A 13,445-nucleotide genomic window follows, 5' to 3' on the forward strand; every position below is an offset into this window, starting at 1 on the left:
CTCTAAATCTTTCCTGTAACTTCCAGTGAGAGTCTGGATTCTGGTTGAAGGTATTTTGGACCATTCTTCTTTACAAAACATCTCAGCTTTGTTGGTTTCCAAGCATGGACAGCCCGCTTAAAATCACACCACAGATTTTCAATAATATGCAGGTCTGGGGACTGAGATGGCCATTCCAGAACATTGTACTTGTTCCTCTACATGAATGCCTTAGTAGATTTTGAGCAGTGTTTAGGGTCATTATCTTGTTGAAAGATCCAGCCCAGCGCAACTTCAACTTTGTCACTGATTTTGTCATCCATGTGACCCTCAACTTTAACAAGATTGCCAGTACCTGCACTGGCCACACAGCCCCACAGCATGATGGAACCACCTCCAAATATTACTAGGGATGGGTATTGATAAGATTTTATCGATATCGATGCCATTATCGATTCTGCTTATCGATCCGATTCCTTATCGATTCCCTTATCGATACCTCTTGTGAGTTTTGTACTAAAAGTAGGCTTTACAGGTTTTCTGTGTATTTCATTGAGTCTTAAAGTAAATAAATATGAAATTGGTCACTGTATCCTTGATCTCTGGACATAAATAAAAATAAACAAAACGGTGTTTCGCTTTGAAGTTATTAATTCAGACTGGATTCTATCGTTCTAACTTGACTCGGCAGAGAGCCACGCAATGTTTGGAGCTGTGTGAACAGAACGGAGGACGATTCTCGTTTATTTCTCACAACAAGACAGGAGTCCCAGTTAGTAACTTTAATCCGCACAAAAGTGAATCACGATTTCACATTCAGGGATGAAAGTGGTGAAAAACAAAAAAAGCTGAAACCCAAAATTACCCCCCAACACCACCTGCACGAAAATGTTTGAATTCTAGAAGCTCTGAAATGCAATCTGGGACTATTCCAGACGATAAACTGGAGTGAGTGCAGCATCCATTTAGGTGAGAAAAAAAACAACTTTCCTTATTCGTATTCATTCCAGTAGTATTCTGCTCTTACTAGGATGCAGCAGTTTTCTAGTTTGGCAGATAGTTCTGGAGGAAATCACTGATGAAATTAACACATTGAAAATATGGTTTGACCAAAACAAACTGTCATTAAACTTAAATAAGACAGGGATGAAATGGAGGTGTAAGAGTCACTAGGTGTTCACAGGAAACACTTATTTATTTCTGTATGTATTTATTTATTTATGTATGTTCATTGTTAGTTGCTTTTATATTTTCTATTGAAAGTGTGCAATAATTATTTAAACAAAATTGGGCAGGTGCATAAATTTGGGCACCCTTGTCATTTTATTGATTTGAATACATTTATCACTAATTATTGGCACACAAAATTGGTTTGGTAAGCTCATTGTCCTCCTTACATAGGTGAATCCAATCATGAGAAAGGGTATTTAAGGTGGCCATTTGTAAATGTTTCCCCTCTTTGCATCTCTTCTAATGAGAGGCAACATGACAGCCTCTAAACAACTCTCAAATGACCTGCAAACAAAGATTGTTCAACATCATGGTTTAGGGGAAGGATACAAAAAAGCTATCTCAGAGATTTCAGCTGTCAGTTTCCACTGTGAGGAACATAGTGAGGAAATGGAAGACCACAGGCACAGTATTATAGTTAAGGCCCAAAGTGGCAGGCCAAGGACCCTGCAGCGGGTCTGTAATCAACTTTTCTGCAGCGCGGCTTTGCTTTGAACCTTGATCCAATTGAAGGAGTGGTTCGCAGATTGAAGCAATGCTTCGCTCTATTGCTTCATTTATTCTTTCTTTCTTTCACTTAATTTTCTCCCGCTAAAACCCTAAAGAGCATACGTCTGTGAGTATTATTTACCTTTTTTATGTTAAACCGACCTGTTATGGTCTTCTGAAACAGTTGATAGATGTGTTTTATAACTTAAAAACGGGAGCGATGCTAATGTGTTAGCACGTCTATGGCATTTTCAATGTTAAAAGTTAACATTAAGCAGTTGCAGCTGTCATCACGTTCGGGTGCATTTGTTTTCAAATTGTAATATTTCTTAAATTTATTTTTGTTTATATATTAATAATCTAATGATTATTAAATACAATTTTAGAGAAATATTTTAAAATATTTTAATATCAATCCAGAAGTATAACCTGAGGCAGTTTAAGTCGAAATTATTTTTCTATAATTTATTCAAGCCGTGTATTATTTCTGTTTCAGAGTATTTTTTAAGTGTCTCAGAATCAGAATGCCTTTTATTGTCATTATACATTGGTACAACGAGATTAGGGCCATCCAGTTGCAGTGCAATAAAATAGAATAAAAATAAAATAGTGCAAAAAAAGATAAAATAGTGCAAGAATATATATCAAAAACAAGATAGAGAAAAATTCAACAATGTAAGGAAAAATATATATACAATTGACACTAATGCGAGGTGTGGCTTAGGATATAAATATATTGCACAGAAATGTATATTGTCCATGGGTGATTGGGTTATTGCACATTGCACGAGGAGGATCAGTGCATGATAGAGTTCAATGTGGTTATGGTTTGTTTTTGTCTTTGTGAGCCTGTAGTGCCTCCCTGAGAGCAACAGGTCAAACAGGGCAGAGCCAGGGTGAAAGCAGTCTTTGGAGATCGCTTTGGCTCTACTGAGGCAGCAGGAGGTGTAGATGTAGATGTCCAACAGGGAGGGGAGAGGGAGGCCGATGATCTTCTGTGCTGCCTTTACAACCCTCTGCATTCTCTCCCTGTCAGCAGCGGTGGAGCTGCCAAACCATACTATGATGCAGTATGTCAGCAGGCTCTCAATGGATGAGCGGTAGAAGGCCAGCAGCAGGTCGGTGTTGAGGTTATACTTCCTGAGGACTCTCAGGAAGTGTAGCCGCTGCTGAGCCTTCTTGAGGATAGAGGAGATGTTGACGGACCAGGAGATGCAGTCTGAGATGAGAACGCCGAGATACCTGAAGGTGTGGACCCTTTCCACACGCTCGCCGTTGATGAGAAGGGGGCAGGGTCGGTGCAGTGTTTCCTGAAGTCAGTGATGATCTCTCTGGTCTTCCTAGTGTTCAGAGCGAGGTTGTTCTCTGAGCACCAGGCTGCCAGCTGCCGGATCTCCTCTCTGTAGGCAGCTTCATCACCTCTGGAGATGAGACCGACCACTGTGGTATCGTCTGCAAACTTGACGATAAGGTTGTTCTTGTGGGCCGGTCTGCAGTCGTAGGTGTAGAGGCAGTAGAGGAGGGGGCTCAGCATGCAGCCCTGTGGAGAGCCGATGCTCAGCGTGCGGGTGGAGGAGAGGTGGGGGCAGAGTCTCATAGTCTGGGGACGGTTGGAAAGAAAGTCTTTAATCCAGGCGCATGTGAGAGGGTGGAAGCCGAGAATGTCCAGTTTTGTGGTGAGTCTGTCCGGGATTATTGTGTTGAAGGCAGAACTATAATCCACAAAGAGCATTCAGACGTAGCTCTGCGGCTGCTCCAGGTGGTTTAGAGCAGAGCGGAGAGCTACGGCGATGGCGTCCTCTGTGGATCTGTTTGCCCTGTATGCAAACTGGTGAGGGTTGAGGTCTGGGGGGGAAGTGGTCCTTGATGTGTTGAAGAACCAGTCTCTCAAAGCACTTCATGATTACCGGAGTGAGGGCCACCGGGCGGTAATCATTCAGGCTGGTGATGGGAGACTTCTTTGGCACCGGAATTATGGTGGAGGTTTTCAGGCAGGACGGGATGACTGCTTGGTCCAAGGAGAGGTTGAAGATCCTGGTGAAGGTGGGGGCGAGCTGATTGGCACACGCTCTGAGCACCTTGCCAGGTACTCTGTCTGGGCCAGCAGCTTTCCAGGGGTTTACTGCGAGGAGCACTCGCCTGACATCATGCTGTTTTACAGTGAGTGGAGTGGTGCGGGGACCAGGTGGGGGCGGGGGGGCAGGAGCAGGTGAGTGCAGCTGGGAAGATCTGAACCGAGCAAAGAAGCTGTTTAGCTCCTCTGCCAGTGGTGCACTCAGGTACGCTGTTGGAGCATCACAACCCCGGAACTTTGTGATGTCATCTATTCCCTGCCACACCCTCCGTGCGTTGTTGCTAGACAGATGTGACTCTATCTGCATCCTGTGGTCCGCCTTTGCTCTTTTTACTCCTCTCTTCAGGTCAGCTCTGGCAGCATTATACAGAGCTCTGTCACCTGACCTGAAGGCAACGTCGCGGGCCCCGAGGAGTGAGCGGACCTGGCTGGTCATCCAGGGTTTCTGATTTGGGAAAGCCTGGATGGTTTTTGTCACAGTCACATTCTCAATGCAGAACTGAATGTAGTCCAGAACCGTTCTCGTGTGTGTCTCCAGCTCATGATGTTCAAATAGGTCCCAGTCTGTCTGTTGGAAGCAGTCTTGGAGTTTGGGGAGTGCATTGTCAGGCCAGGTTGTAACAGTCTTTGTTGTGGGCTCAAGCCTGTGTCTGAGGGGGGTGTAGGCTGGCGTGAGCAGGAGGGACAGATGGTCTCTTCCACATCAGTAGATGGGGCGGCATTGAGTGCCTTGATAGAGAGAGTGGTGACATGGCAAGTCGAAAAAAATCGGTCACATGACTCATGGTGCTATCTTGGGTTCAAAATACTGTTTGCTGTTAATCTATCTGCATGGAAATCCAGCTATTTTATTTATTTATTTGCTGAAAATGCCAGGTTGCTGTGCATTTGGATGCACAAATAGACACAATAGGGGCTTCGAGATGTTCAGATTCCCTTCAGATCCGAACAAAAGAAACATTTGGGAAAATAAAGTCAGCCATGTGGGATAGAAGCCGACATCATCGTCAAAGCTTTGAGAGGTAAATTTATTGTTCAGTCCCATGTACAGTAAAACTCACCTAAACCGTCATCGTTTAAACCAGATATTTGCAGTCACCGGACAAAAAAAATTCCAAAGTTTTTGTATTGTTTTCCAGGTAATAAACACCATATATAACAGATTTTGTACAGCAGATTTTTCGCTCACATCGGATAAAATGTCCTGTCCGATTGCAATGTATTTCCATTAAACCCCTCACATGTGGGACTGGAGTCATTTCTGTGATTTAAAGCCTGACCGTTTATTTTTCACGCCGTGCTCAGACTCATACCCACAGCCTGCAGCAGCCTGATGCACATGTCAAGCTGCACAGTGAAAGCAACAAACACATTTTGCTGATTTTACATTTTGATTTTGATTTAATCCTTTATCTCCCATCATGTTATAACAGTTTTTATAGTGTGCACGCTGATAAATGGAACAGAAAAGTCCACACATTTACAACACAAAGTCAGTAAGAGAGGATAATGTACAGCTTACCTTTGATTTGGAGGTGAAGATTGTAGAAAGAAAAGCTTGTTGAGGGTCAAATTAGTCCATAATAAAGCACAATCCAGAGATGGAGAACTTTAAAACTGTCACGCACGTCATTGCAAGACATGGAGTTACAGCTGTGCAGCTGCATAAATCAGGCTTTAAATTAATTAAGTAAATCATCATAATTGTAAATTTATGTAAATTTGACAGTTTAACTATTTTTATATTTAATTTGATAACACCTGTACCTGGATGTGTTACTGTATGTGGTTAAATGATTTAAAAAAATGTTGGCCTGTCCAGAATCGTACCTTTCCTCTTTCCCAGGGACCACTGTGATAGGCTCCAGCCCCCTCGCCATACTTCCACCCACCTCTTACCCTCAATTGGATTACGCAGGTATAGCAAGTACATGAGCATCAGTAGATGTTTTTTTTTCTTTTGTCTTATCTTCTTCTGTTCATGCTATCCATTCAGGCAGCACGCTTTTTTTTTCCTAAATCTTGGCTTCGATATGAGGAAAGCTAATGACCACATTGGCAGTTGTGGGTTTTGTTTTGTTTTTTGCCTGGAAACATGGTAACGCTATCGGGACCCAATGCGGTTTGAAGAGTGAGCCAGCCAAAACATCCAGCACTCTGGGCAATTCAGCAACTCACATCCATATCCACTGACAGCAGTGTGGGTTTTGGAGGCGAATTATTTTTCGGGCATACAAATGATTCCTCTGGAGCTGATCGTAACACTGAACCTACCTCCATTTATCTTTCAGGGAGGATCCATTCAGAACAGGAAATCAAAGAGATGCCTCGAGCTTGTAGCGAGCAGCGATGGTGAGTTCGGCTACCAGCTGTCTCTGCACAAATGCAGTGGACAGAAGTGGTTTATCACCAGTGTGCTATTTAACAGCTCCTTATGAAGCACCGCCGGACACAAGAGCACAATGGACTGGGTGGGTTTGTTTGTCGAGGTCAGAAAAAGGAATCTTCAAACTTATTTTGAACGACACGATGTCCTCATGGAGATGACATCACATCGTAAATGTTAAACATTTTCTTTTGCATACAGGATCCGCCATAATCAGCACACATTATGCATTGCCAAATATGACGCAGCAGCAAATGAAGAATATTTTGTGGTAAATGCAGTGTTGTCAGATAGCCCCCCCCCCTTTTGCTTTTTGAATTAAAAATTGTAAAGGGTCCAACATGGTTTTTGTACTTAGTTCATGATTGCTACTGTGTAGCAAGCTTTCTAAAGCTGTCCTTGCTGTAATTGTTTTATTTTAGTGTCTCAGGTTTGTAGGTTTATTATGCGATCCACCTGTACATTTGTGAGAAAATGTTGGAATACATCTGAAAATTGACTATTTTCCACATGTAAATATTTCAAATGTTTCTTATATATGAGTAAAATAACTGAGGGGACTGTTGTGTGTGAGTGCCTTTTTGTAAAAGCACAAACAGTATTTGAAATATTAAAACAAGTTACTAAAAATGGCAACAGAATTCAAACTACAGAGAAGTTTGTCTCAGTCCCAGCTTGATTGACAGGAAGCTGTTTGGTCTAATCTGTCAAATTTCATTCATCATCCTTGTGTCAAACTAAATTAGGCTCAAAAATGACTGTGCATTTAACACAGTGTAACTGCACACGTGCACTTGTTTTTTTTTTTTTTTTACAGAAATGATGTAGTCGCTTTGTATTGACAAATGTAGGGGCACAATCTCAGAATTGTGGCAACAGTCTGCTCTGAATATTTTGTGCACCTGGGGAAAATACGAGTGGCAAATCCTGTTTTTATGGTGCCAGTCCTCATTACCATCTGCGCTGTAGCACAGCTCGGCAAAGCATGGCATTAAATATACATGGAAACCCACTTTCATCAAAAAAAAAACCTCCTTCCCTAACACATCATAATATATGCAATAAAAGCGCTGCAGAATGCTCACGTGAATGAACGAAACTGTTAACTGCAAAACAATGCTCCCTGTGCAGCAGCTTTTAAAACTAAAAGTAGATCAGCGGTCTTGATCGCCTGCTCATTGGCTTCAGACGAGAGAGTTGGTTGCATATACACACTTGCTTATTATATTGTCTTTACAATCACCCTTGTTGATTTTGCACATCATTGTTTGCCACAAACTTGGAAAAGTTTTTTTTTTTTTTTTTGGATGACACAAAGTAGACTTCAGAAAATTAAATTTAGTGTAAATCTGGTGTAACAGATACGTTTAATTGTACCCCACAGGGATGGGGCTGTGGAACTGTCTCAGTCTTTGATGAGTCGCAAGCAGTATCTCCAAAGTGCTGACCTGATTTTGATGAAACTGGGGTGATAATGTGTCTGCCTTCCCTTTCACATCAAGCGTTTGCAAAATTACACTCAAAGGGCTTGCTGTAAGAAATTAAATACAAAGTGAGGTTCAGCTCCATTCATGCCTTTTCTGGAGCAGCTGTCACAAAAATATACTCACATGAGCAATTTGTCACAGGAGAGAAGGGGTTTTGTTTTTTAAATAGACACTTTCCAGAAATGGTATTGCTTTACCTTGTATGAAATAAACCAAAAGAAGAAGTATAAAAAAAAACAGGGCATTCAATCAGTTATTTATCGTTTGGAGCCAGTGGTTATTCTGTTTTATTATACATCTGACTGAAATCCTTTGTTCTGATTGGCTGATTCGTGTGTAATAATTGCAATAGTTTTCACAATAAATCATACGAAGTTAACAATAGCCACATTATTCACTGATTCTGCACCATTTTGGGCAACATTATGAGTGATTGCGGACCGATTTTGTCATAACGGGCAACAATGTTTCGCGCATGCGCAGGGGTGATGCGTCGCAGACGACATCATGGCAGAGAGCAGAAGGTTTGCGTCTGTGGAAACTGATGGGATAAACACTCTTCTATCCAAGAAAGACAGTGAGAGTACCGTGAAAAGTATCAAGTGCGTCTGTGGAAACTGATGGGATAAACACTCTTCTATCCAAGAAAGACAGTGAGAGTACCGTGAAAAGTATCAAGAAAAGTTCTGCACTATTCAAGGAGTTTTTAGCAAAGGATGACGGGAAAGATTTGCATGGTGTTTCACCCGACGAGTTCGAGAAGCTTCCCACTGTTGCACTCCAAGTCTGGCCAGAGGCTGAAACACAGTACCATGAACTCACTATGTACGGTACGGGATATCCAGGTACCTTAAGGACAAGGGTATTGACATTATGGGGAATCCTGAGTTTGAATGGGAAATAACTTAGCAAATTTTGCACACAATTGTAAAGATAAATTTATTAACTACACAGATGTATAGTAAAACAAATGGTGACTGGTTTATCGGGCAGCATAATGGTATGACCCCAAGGGTTCATTGTTGCCCGCGGCTTTCGATCTTGGGCAACAAGGCCATTATGCTACCCGATAAACCAGTCACTATTTGTATATTATTGAATTGGTGGATAGTGTGTCATGGAGTATTGATTATTTGTCCCATTATGTGGAAAAATAATCCACTATCTGGTTTATATATATTTTTTATGCAGTTTGGTTTATCTTTCATTTTGGTTCCATATGTGTTCTCTGCATTGGACAACTCCACTACCATTTTGTAAAAATGCACACATAATACAAGAAAGCTATTGGGATCTGTTTAGGTATCGTATAAACAGTGGTGAGCACAGATAACCAAAAAATTAACTTCGATAACAGATAATAGTTAACTGAAAAGTTATCTTCGATAAAGATAAAACAATAAACCACCCAAAAATGTATTGGAAGTTACAGATAACCGATAACAGATAAATTCCAACATTGTCTCTGGTACATTTGCAACTACTAATAAAACAAATTTAAGTTTTAATGCCACATTAGCTTTTAGTAATATTAAAAGTAACAACAGACCCAAACAATAAGACCACACTTTTGTCTTTGAACATTCTGCCCCTGCTGGAAGCGCTTGTTTACTACAGAGCTCCCAGCACAGAGGCACTCTGAGAGCAGCCATAAAGTCAACTCTCTATCAATCACAATGCTCCGGTCAGACGGAGATCTTGAAAAATAAAGTCATGCTGCTTATGGTTTTGATTTATAAATAACATTAATACCGATAGAATAACTCCATTAATGTCAATTCTGTCATTTGTACAAAGTTAAAATATAGCATATATCTTTTAATGTTGAATAATGCACTAATTCTGAGGTTTTGTAACAGACAGATCGCAAAGGATTCTGGGTAAAAGTGCCTCTGCTAAACACTGATTGGTTCAGTCATTCATTATGTAAACCAACACCTTAATGTGACGTCTGTCGTGTGTTGGTGTTTACAGATAAATGTGCTTTTGTAAAATATGCCACTTTTTTATTTGTAAAAACAGGCATTTTTACGGAGCCCTGGAAGCGTCATTGCAAAATGTTTTGCATGTGGAGAGAATGTGCGCATGTTTTATGATGTTGTAAAACGTGCTTTACACTATGCGAGATGATTTTTCATGCAGGAATTTTTTGGACCGAGTTTCAGGTTAATCGCACATCCTGCATCGTGTAGTGTACATGGAGTAACAAGCTGCATTTAACATCTCAGGACCACCTCCTGATCGCCGATCGTATGGTCAAATGAAAATCAAGCCTGTTTGATATTATTCTGGTCGGCTGTCGTGAGGGTATCCTGCTGCTGAAAAGCTACATTTAAAATGCGTGGAATTTAACAAATGCAAATACAATAACGTCTATAAACCCAGAGAATATATTCATGAGAGTTTTAGGCACTAGAGTTTAATGCTGCTGTACTGAGATTACATCATCCTACCCATAATGCACTGCTGGGCACAGCATGTGCTCACAAAACCTTAAAAATTAGCACATTACTTTAAAACTAAAACATATATCTAATATTTTCACTTTATAAAACTTCAGACATGACAGTAATTTTAAATAACTTGTCCAAAATTAGTTTGGTTAAAATTTGAACCATAAGTTAAAAATGTATGACTCTGGATGACTTAGGTGATATTGCCAGCATATTAGTATGGTGTTAAAGGACATGATTTTTTTTTTATTTTTTTTTGGCCATGTCTCCTTTGTCTACAGAGAATAGAGACGCTTTTCATAGAAGCAGCTCTCTTCTGTTAGTAGAGAGTATAACTGTCAAACTGTTACAAAGTTTTTAACAGGTAGATGCTGAACTGATTTTAAATTTTAAAAATGCTTGTTGCTGTTCAGCTTTGTTTACTTTGTTTATTGATCTAAAAGTTATCAGACAAAAATTAATCGGAAGGTAATTGGTCCGATAATGGTTTTTGAAGTTATCTAAAAAGATAATCCGATAATGAAAACATTATCTTTGATAATTATCTGTTATCGGATTATCGGAAGTGTGCCCACCACTGCGTATAAAGCATAATGAATGTCTTCACCATGAGGTGAAGACATTCATTACATTTGGACATTTGGAACCTTCCATCTTTCAACTCATGAAAATATTCTTACCATTACACTCAAAAATGTTCATTATTTGTAAAAATAAAAAATTAATAAATTTTGGTACAAATGGCTCTGCTCTTAGAGACAGCAACTCTTAAAAATTTGTTAAAGATGCTGAGGAGCATTCTGCCGAGAGTTAACAAAAACACGAACATGAAGCGAATGTGGAAGATATTTCTGTGGCACCCAGTGCTCCACTTGAAGTTGGTAGTAGTGAGCGTAAACACCTATTAAACAGACCACTTAATGGCCCAGTCACACGGCACCAACGAAGGACATCGTTTAGGGCCCCTTCACACATAGTACGAATTTGGTCAATTTGCGCATATAGTGCACATGAAGCCGGAATCGTATGCAAAATGTGTAAAATCTTAGCTGCCTCGTACACCTGTTGCTACAACTACTTGCGCACACTAGCGGCTCAAAGACAGTGTGTGGGTTGTGCGAGCCCATCGATCCCTCTCACGGCAGGTGTCGGCCAAATTCCAGGTGACACACACAAACATCTAACACCGCTCGCATGGCACTTAGAAAATGTGTGGCCATTCGCACTATCATCACGAAAACAGTCTGCGCTGTGGAGGTGGATGTGGGATGTGAAATTTGTCTAAGTGCCCCACAAGTGTGGCTTTGCAAACAGACACAGTGACATGTTGGTGTTTGCGCTGAACTGACAGGAAGTGTGGCCGCAGACAGGAGCAGCTGTAGGGAGCTGTGGATCTGGACGTCACGGCTGGGGACGCCCAGAAAAACATGGCTGGGAAGGGCTGTCCTGCGGCGCACCGTCCACAAGACACAGGTGTTGGGCAGGATACGCGCGCGGGGCCGGCTGCACACGCCAACAGCAGATGTGGATATAAGAGCGCACAACTTCTTATTCATGTCATTTCATGACTGTACGTCTGTGACCATGGGTCATCTACAGAAAAACAAACAGATCATATTTGTATTGTCTGCTTGATAAGAGGGATTCAGTAAAATGTGGTATTTTTATATGGTATGCATTTTTTTTAATACGTCCATGTCCTTCTTGATATCAGGCAGTTTCCCACACTTTTCACAGCACAGCGATGGTAGCTCAGTGGTAAAATTTCTGATTGGCAGTCAGAGCTTTTGGAAAGTGAGGGTTTGATTCCCGTGGGTGGCATGTATTTTTTATTTTTTTGCAAAAAGCTGCTATGTTCCCACATGCATGGAACACAGTAGCTGCGCGGTGTGTAACCACATCATGCAGCTGCTGGCACTGTGTTGCCGTGTGCATGAACCATCGCACTGGGATCGTGCATGCCTCCCGTTGACACAATGTTTTGTGGTTCGCTCATACGAGCTGTTACGACGTGATTCGCCCTGAGTTGTACATATTCTCACTATGTGTGAAGGGGCCCTTAACCTTCGCACAGCTTCATTCCTACAGCTGGAGCTTCGTCAGGATTTTTAAACTGACAAAAATTTTAACAAATGCCACCGAAAACCTCAATTTGTCCGTATTTCATTTGTATTTTGTTGCTGTCGTTCTTGACAGGTTCTTATCATTTGCTTAGTTTATGTAACGTTAGTGTTTAGTTTGACTTTGTTCGACCAGCTGAATGTTTTCATACAGTGCAGAAGCTGGATTGTGAGCACTGCTGTGGAGAGATGCAGCTGCTCCACGGGCGGTGCTGGTGTGTGGTGTGGGGCTTTTGCCGCTGCGTGTGATGGGGCAAGTGCGGCTGCTGTCATGCTGTGGTGCTGGCCAGCCAGGAAGAATTTGTTGGCCTCCTCCGCCAGTGCACAGCAGTCATGATCATGGTGTAGGCTAGCGCTGCGCGCACCTGAGAGAATTGCTGCACAAAAGGTCCAGGCAGTGTCCTCTCAGGAGCTGCAGCATTCTATTCATGAGCTCTGAAGGGCTTGCTGTCCTCCAGCCCGTGCATAGAGAAGAGCCTGTTGGCCCTTTCAGTGTGACAGTTCAGAAGTTTTGAGGAGGTGATCCTTGATGGGCTGAGTATCTGTTTGCAGCGAGGGGGCTTTGCAGTGGAGCTGTTGAGGGCCGACATGATGTAATAATATTTTGTGCCATCTGCGGTGATCTCTCAGAGCGAACTGCGCCTCGGTTTGTGCAAACCAGGCAGCAGTTTACAGGAGTGTGACTTTAAGCATCAAGTGTGAAAAGTTTCAGCAGCAGCGAACATTTGCATGTGAACAGCTTTGATCCACAGAGGTGTGACATATAAAAACAAAACCCAGTGTGACTGCAAATGGCTGCATTCTTTTCTGAACTACGTTTCAGTCGCTGAATTATGTATGAGACAGTCCTTTTGTGTGCGTTTTCGCTCTCTCTCTCTCTCTCTGTCTCACTCTCTGCTGAAAAAGGAATCTTTAAGTTTGCTTGTGAGTTTAAATGGCAATATTTTCTACTTTTTTTGGGGGGGTGGGGGGGGGGGGGGTCACAGAAGGACTATGAATTTTGCGATCTGATGTTCCCAGCTCTGACAAGGAAGTGTGTCCCGCTGTACATGATCTGGAAACGTGCGTGCCATTTGCTTTACCGTTTGGAGAACACAGGGCATTTCTACAATGCAAAAAAAATATTTGGCGTGTTTGGAGTGTGTATTATTTTGGTAGAGTATTTAGCGTGTGTGGTTAGTGTAGCGCATGGCCTCGATTCACCCTAATTAAATAAATACATTAATG

At 41.7% G+C, this 13,445-nt stretch overlaps 1 protein-coding gene across 1 annotated transcript in view; it reads left to right on the top strand.

Annotated features, from left to right (window-relative positions):
- The window catches only part of galnt18b (UDP-N-acetyl-alpha-D-galactosamine:polypeptide N-acetylgalactosaminyltransferase 18b), a 366,991-nt gene extending 360,272 nt beyond the window's left edge, over positions 1-6,719 (top strand). The window contains exon 11 of the mRNA XM_034190778.1: positions 6,064-6,719. Coding sequence (XP_034046669.1) covers positions 6,064-6,210 — 147 coding nt within the window. The 3' untranslated portion in view covers positions 6,211-6,719. The remainder of the gene's footprint in view (positions 1-6,063) is intronic.
- Positions 6,720-13,445: the final 6,726 nt, after the last annotated feature.

The sequence above is a fragment of the Thalassophryne amazonica genome, chromosome 2, assembly GCF_902500255.1.
Source record: "Thalassophryne amazonica chromosome 2, fThaAma1.1, whole genome shotgun sequence".
NCBI lineage: Eukaryota > Metazoa > Chordata > Actinopteri > Batrachoidiformes > Batrachoididae > Thalassophryne > Thalassophryne amazonica.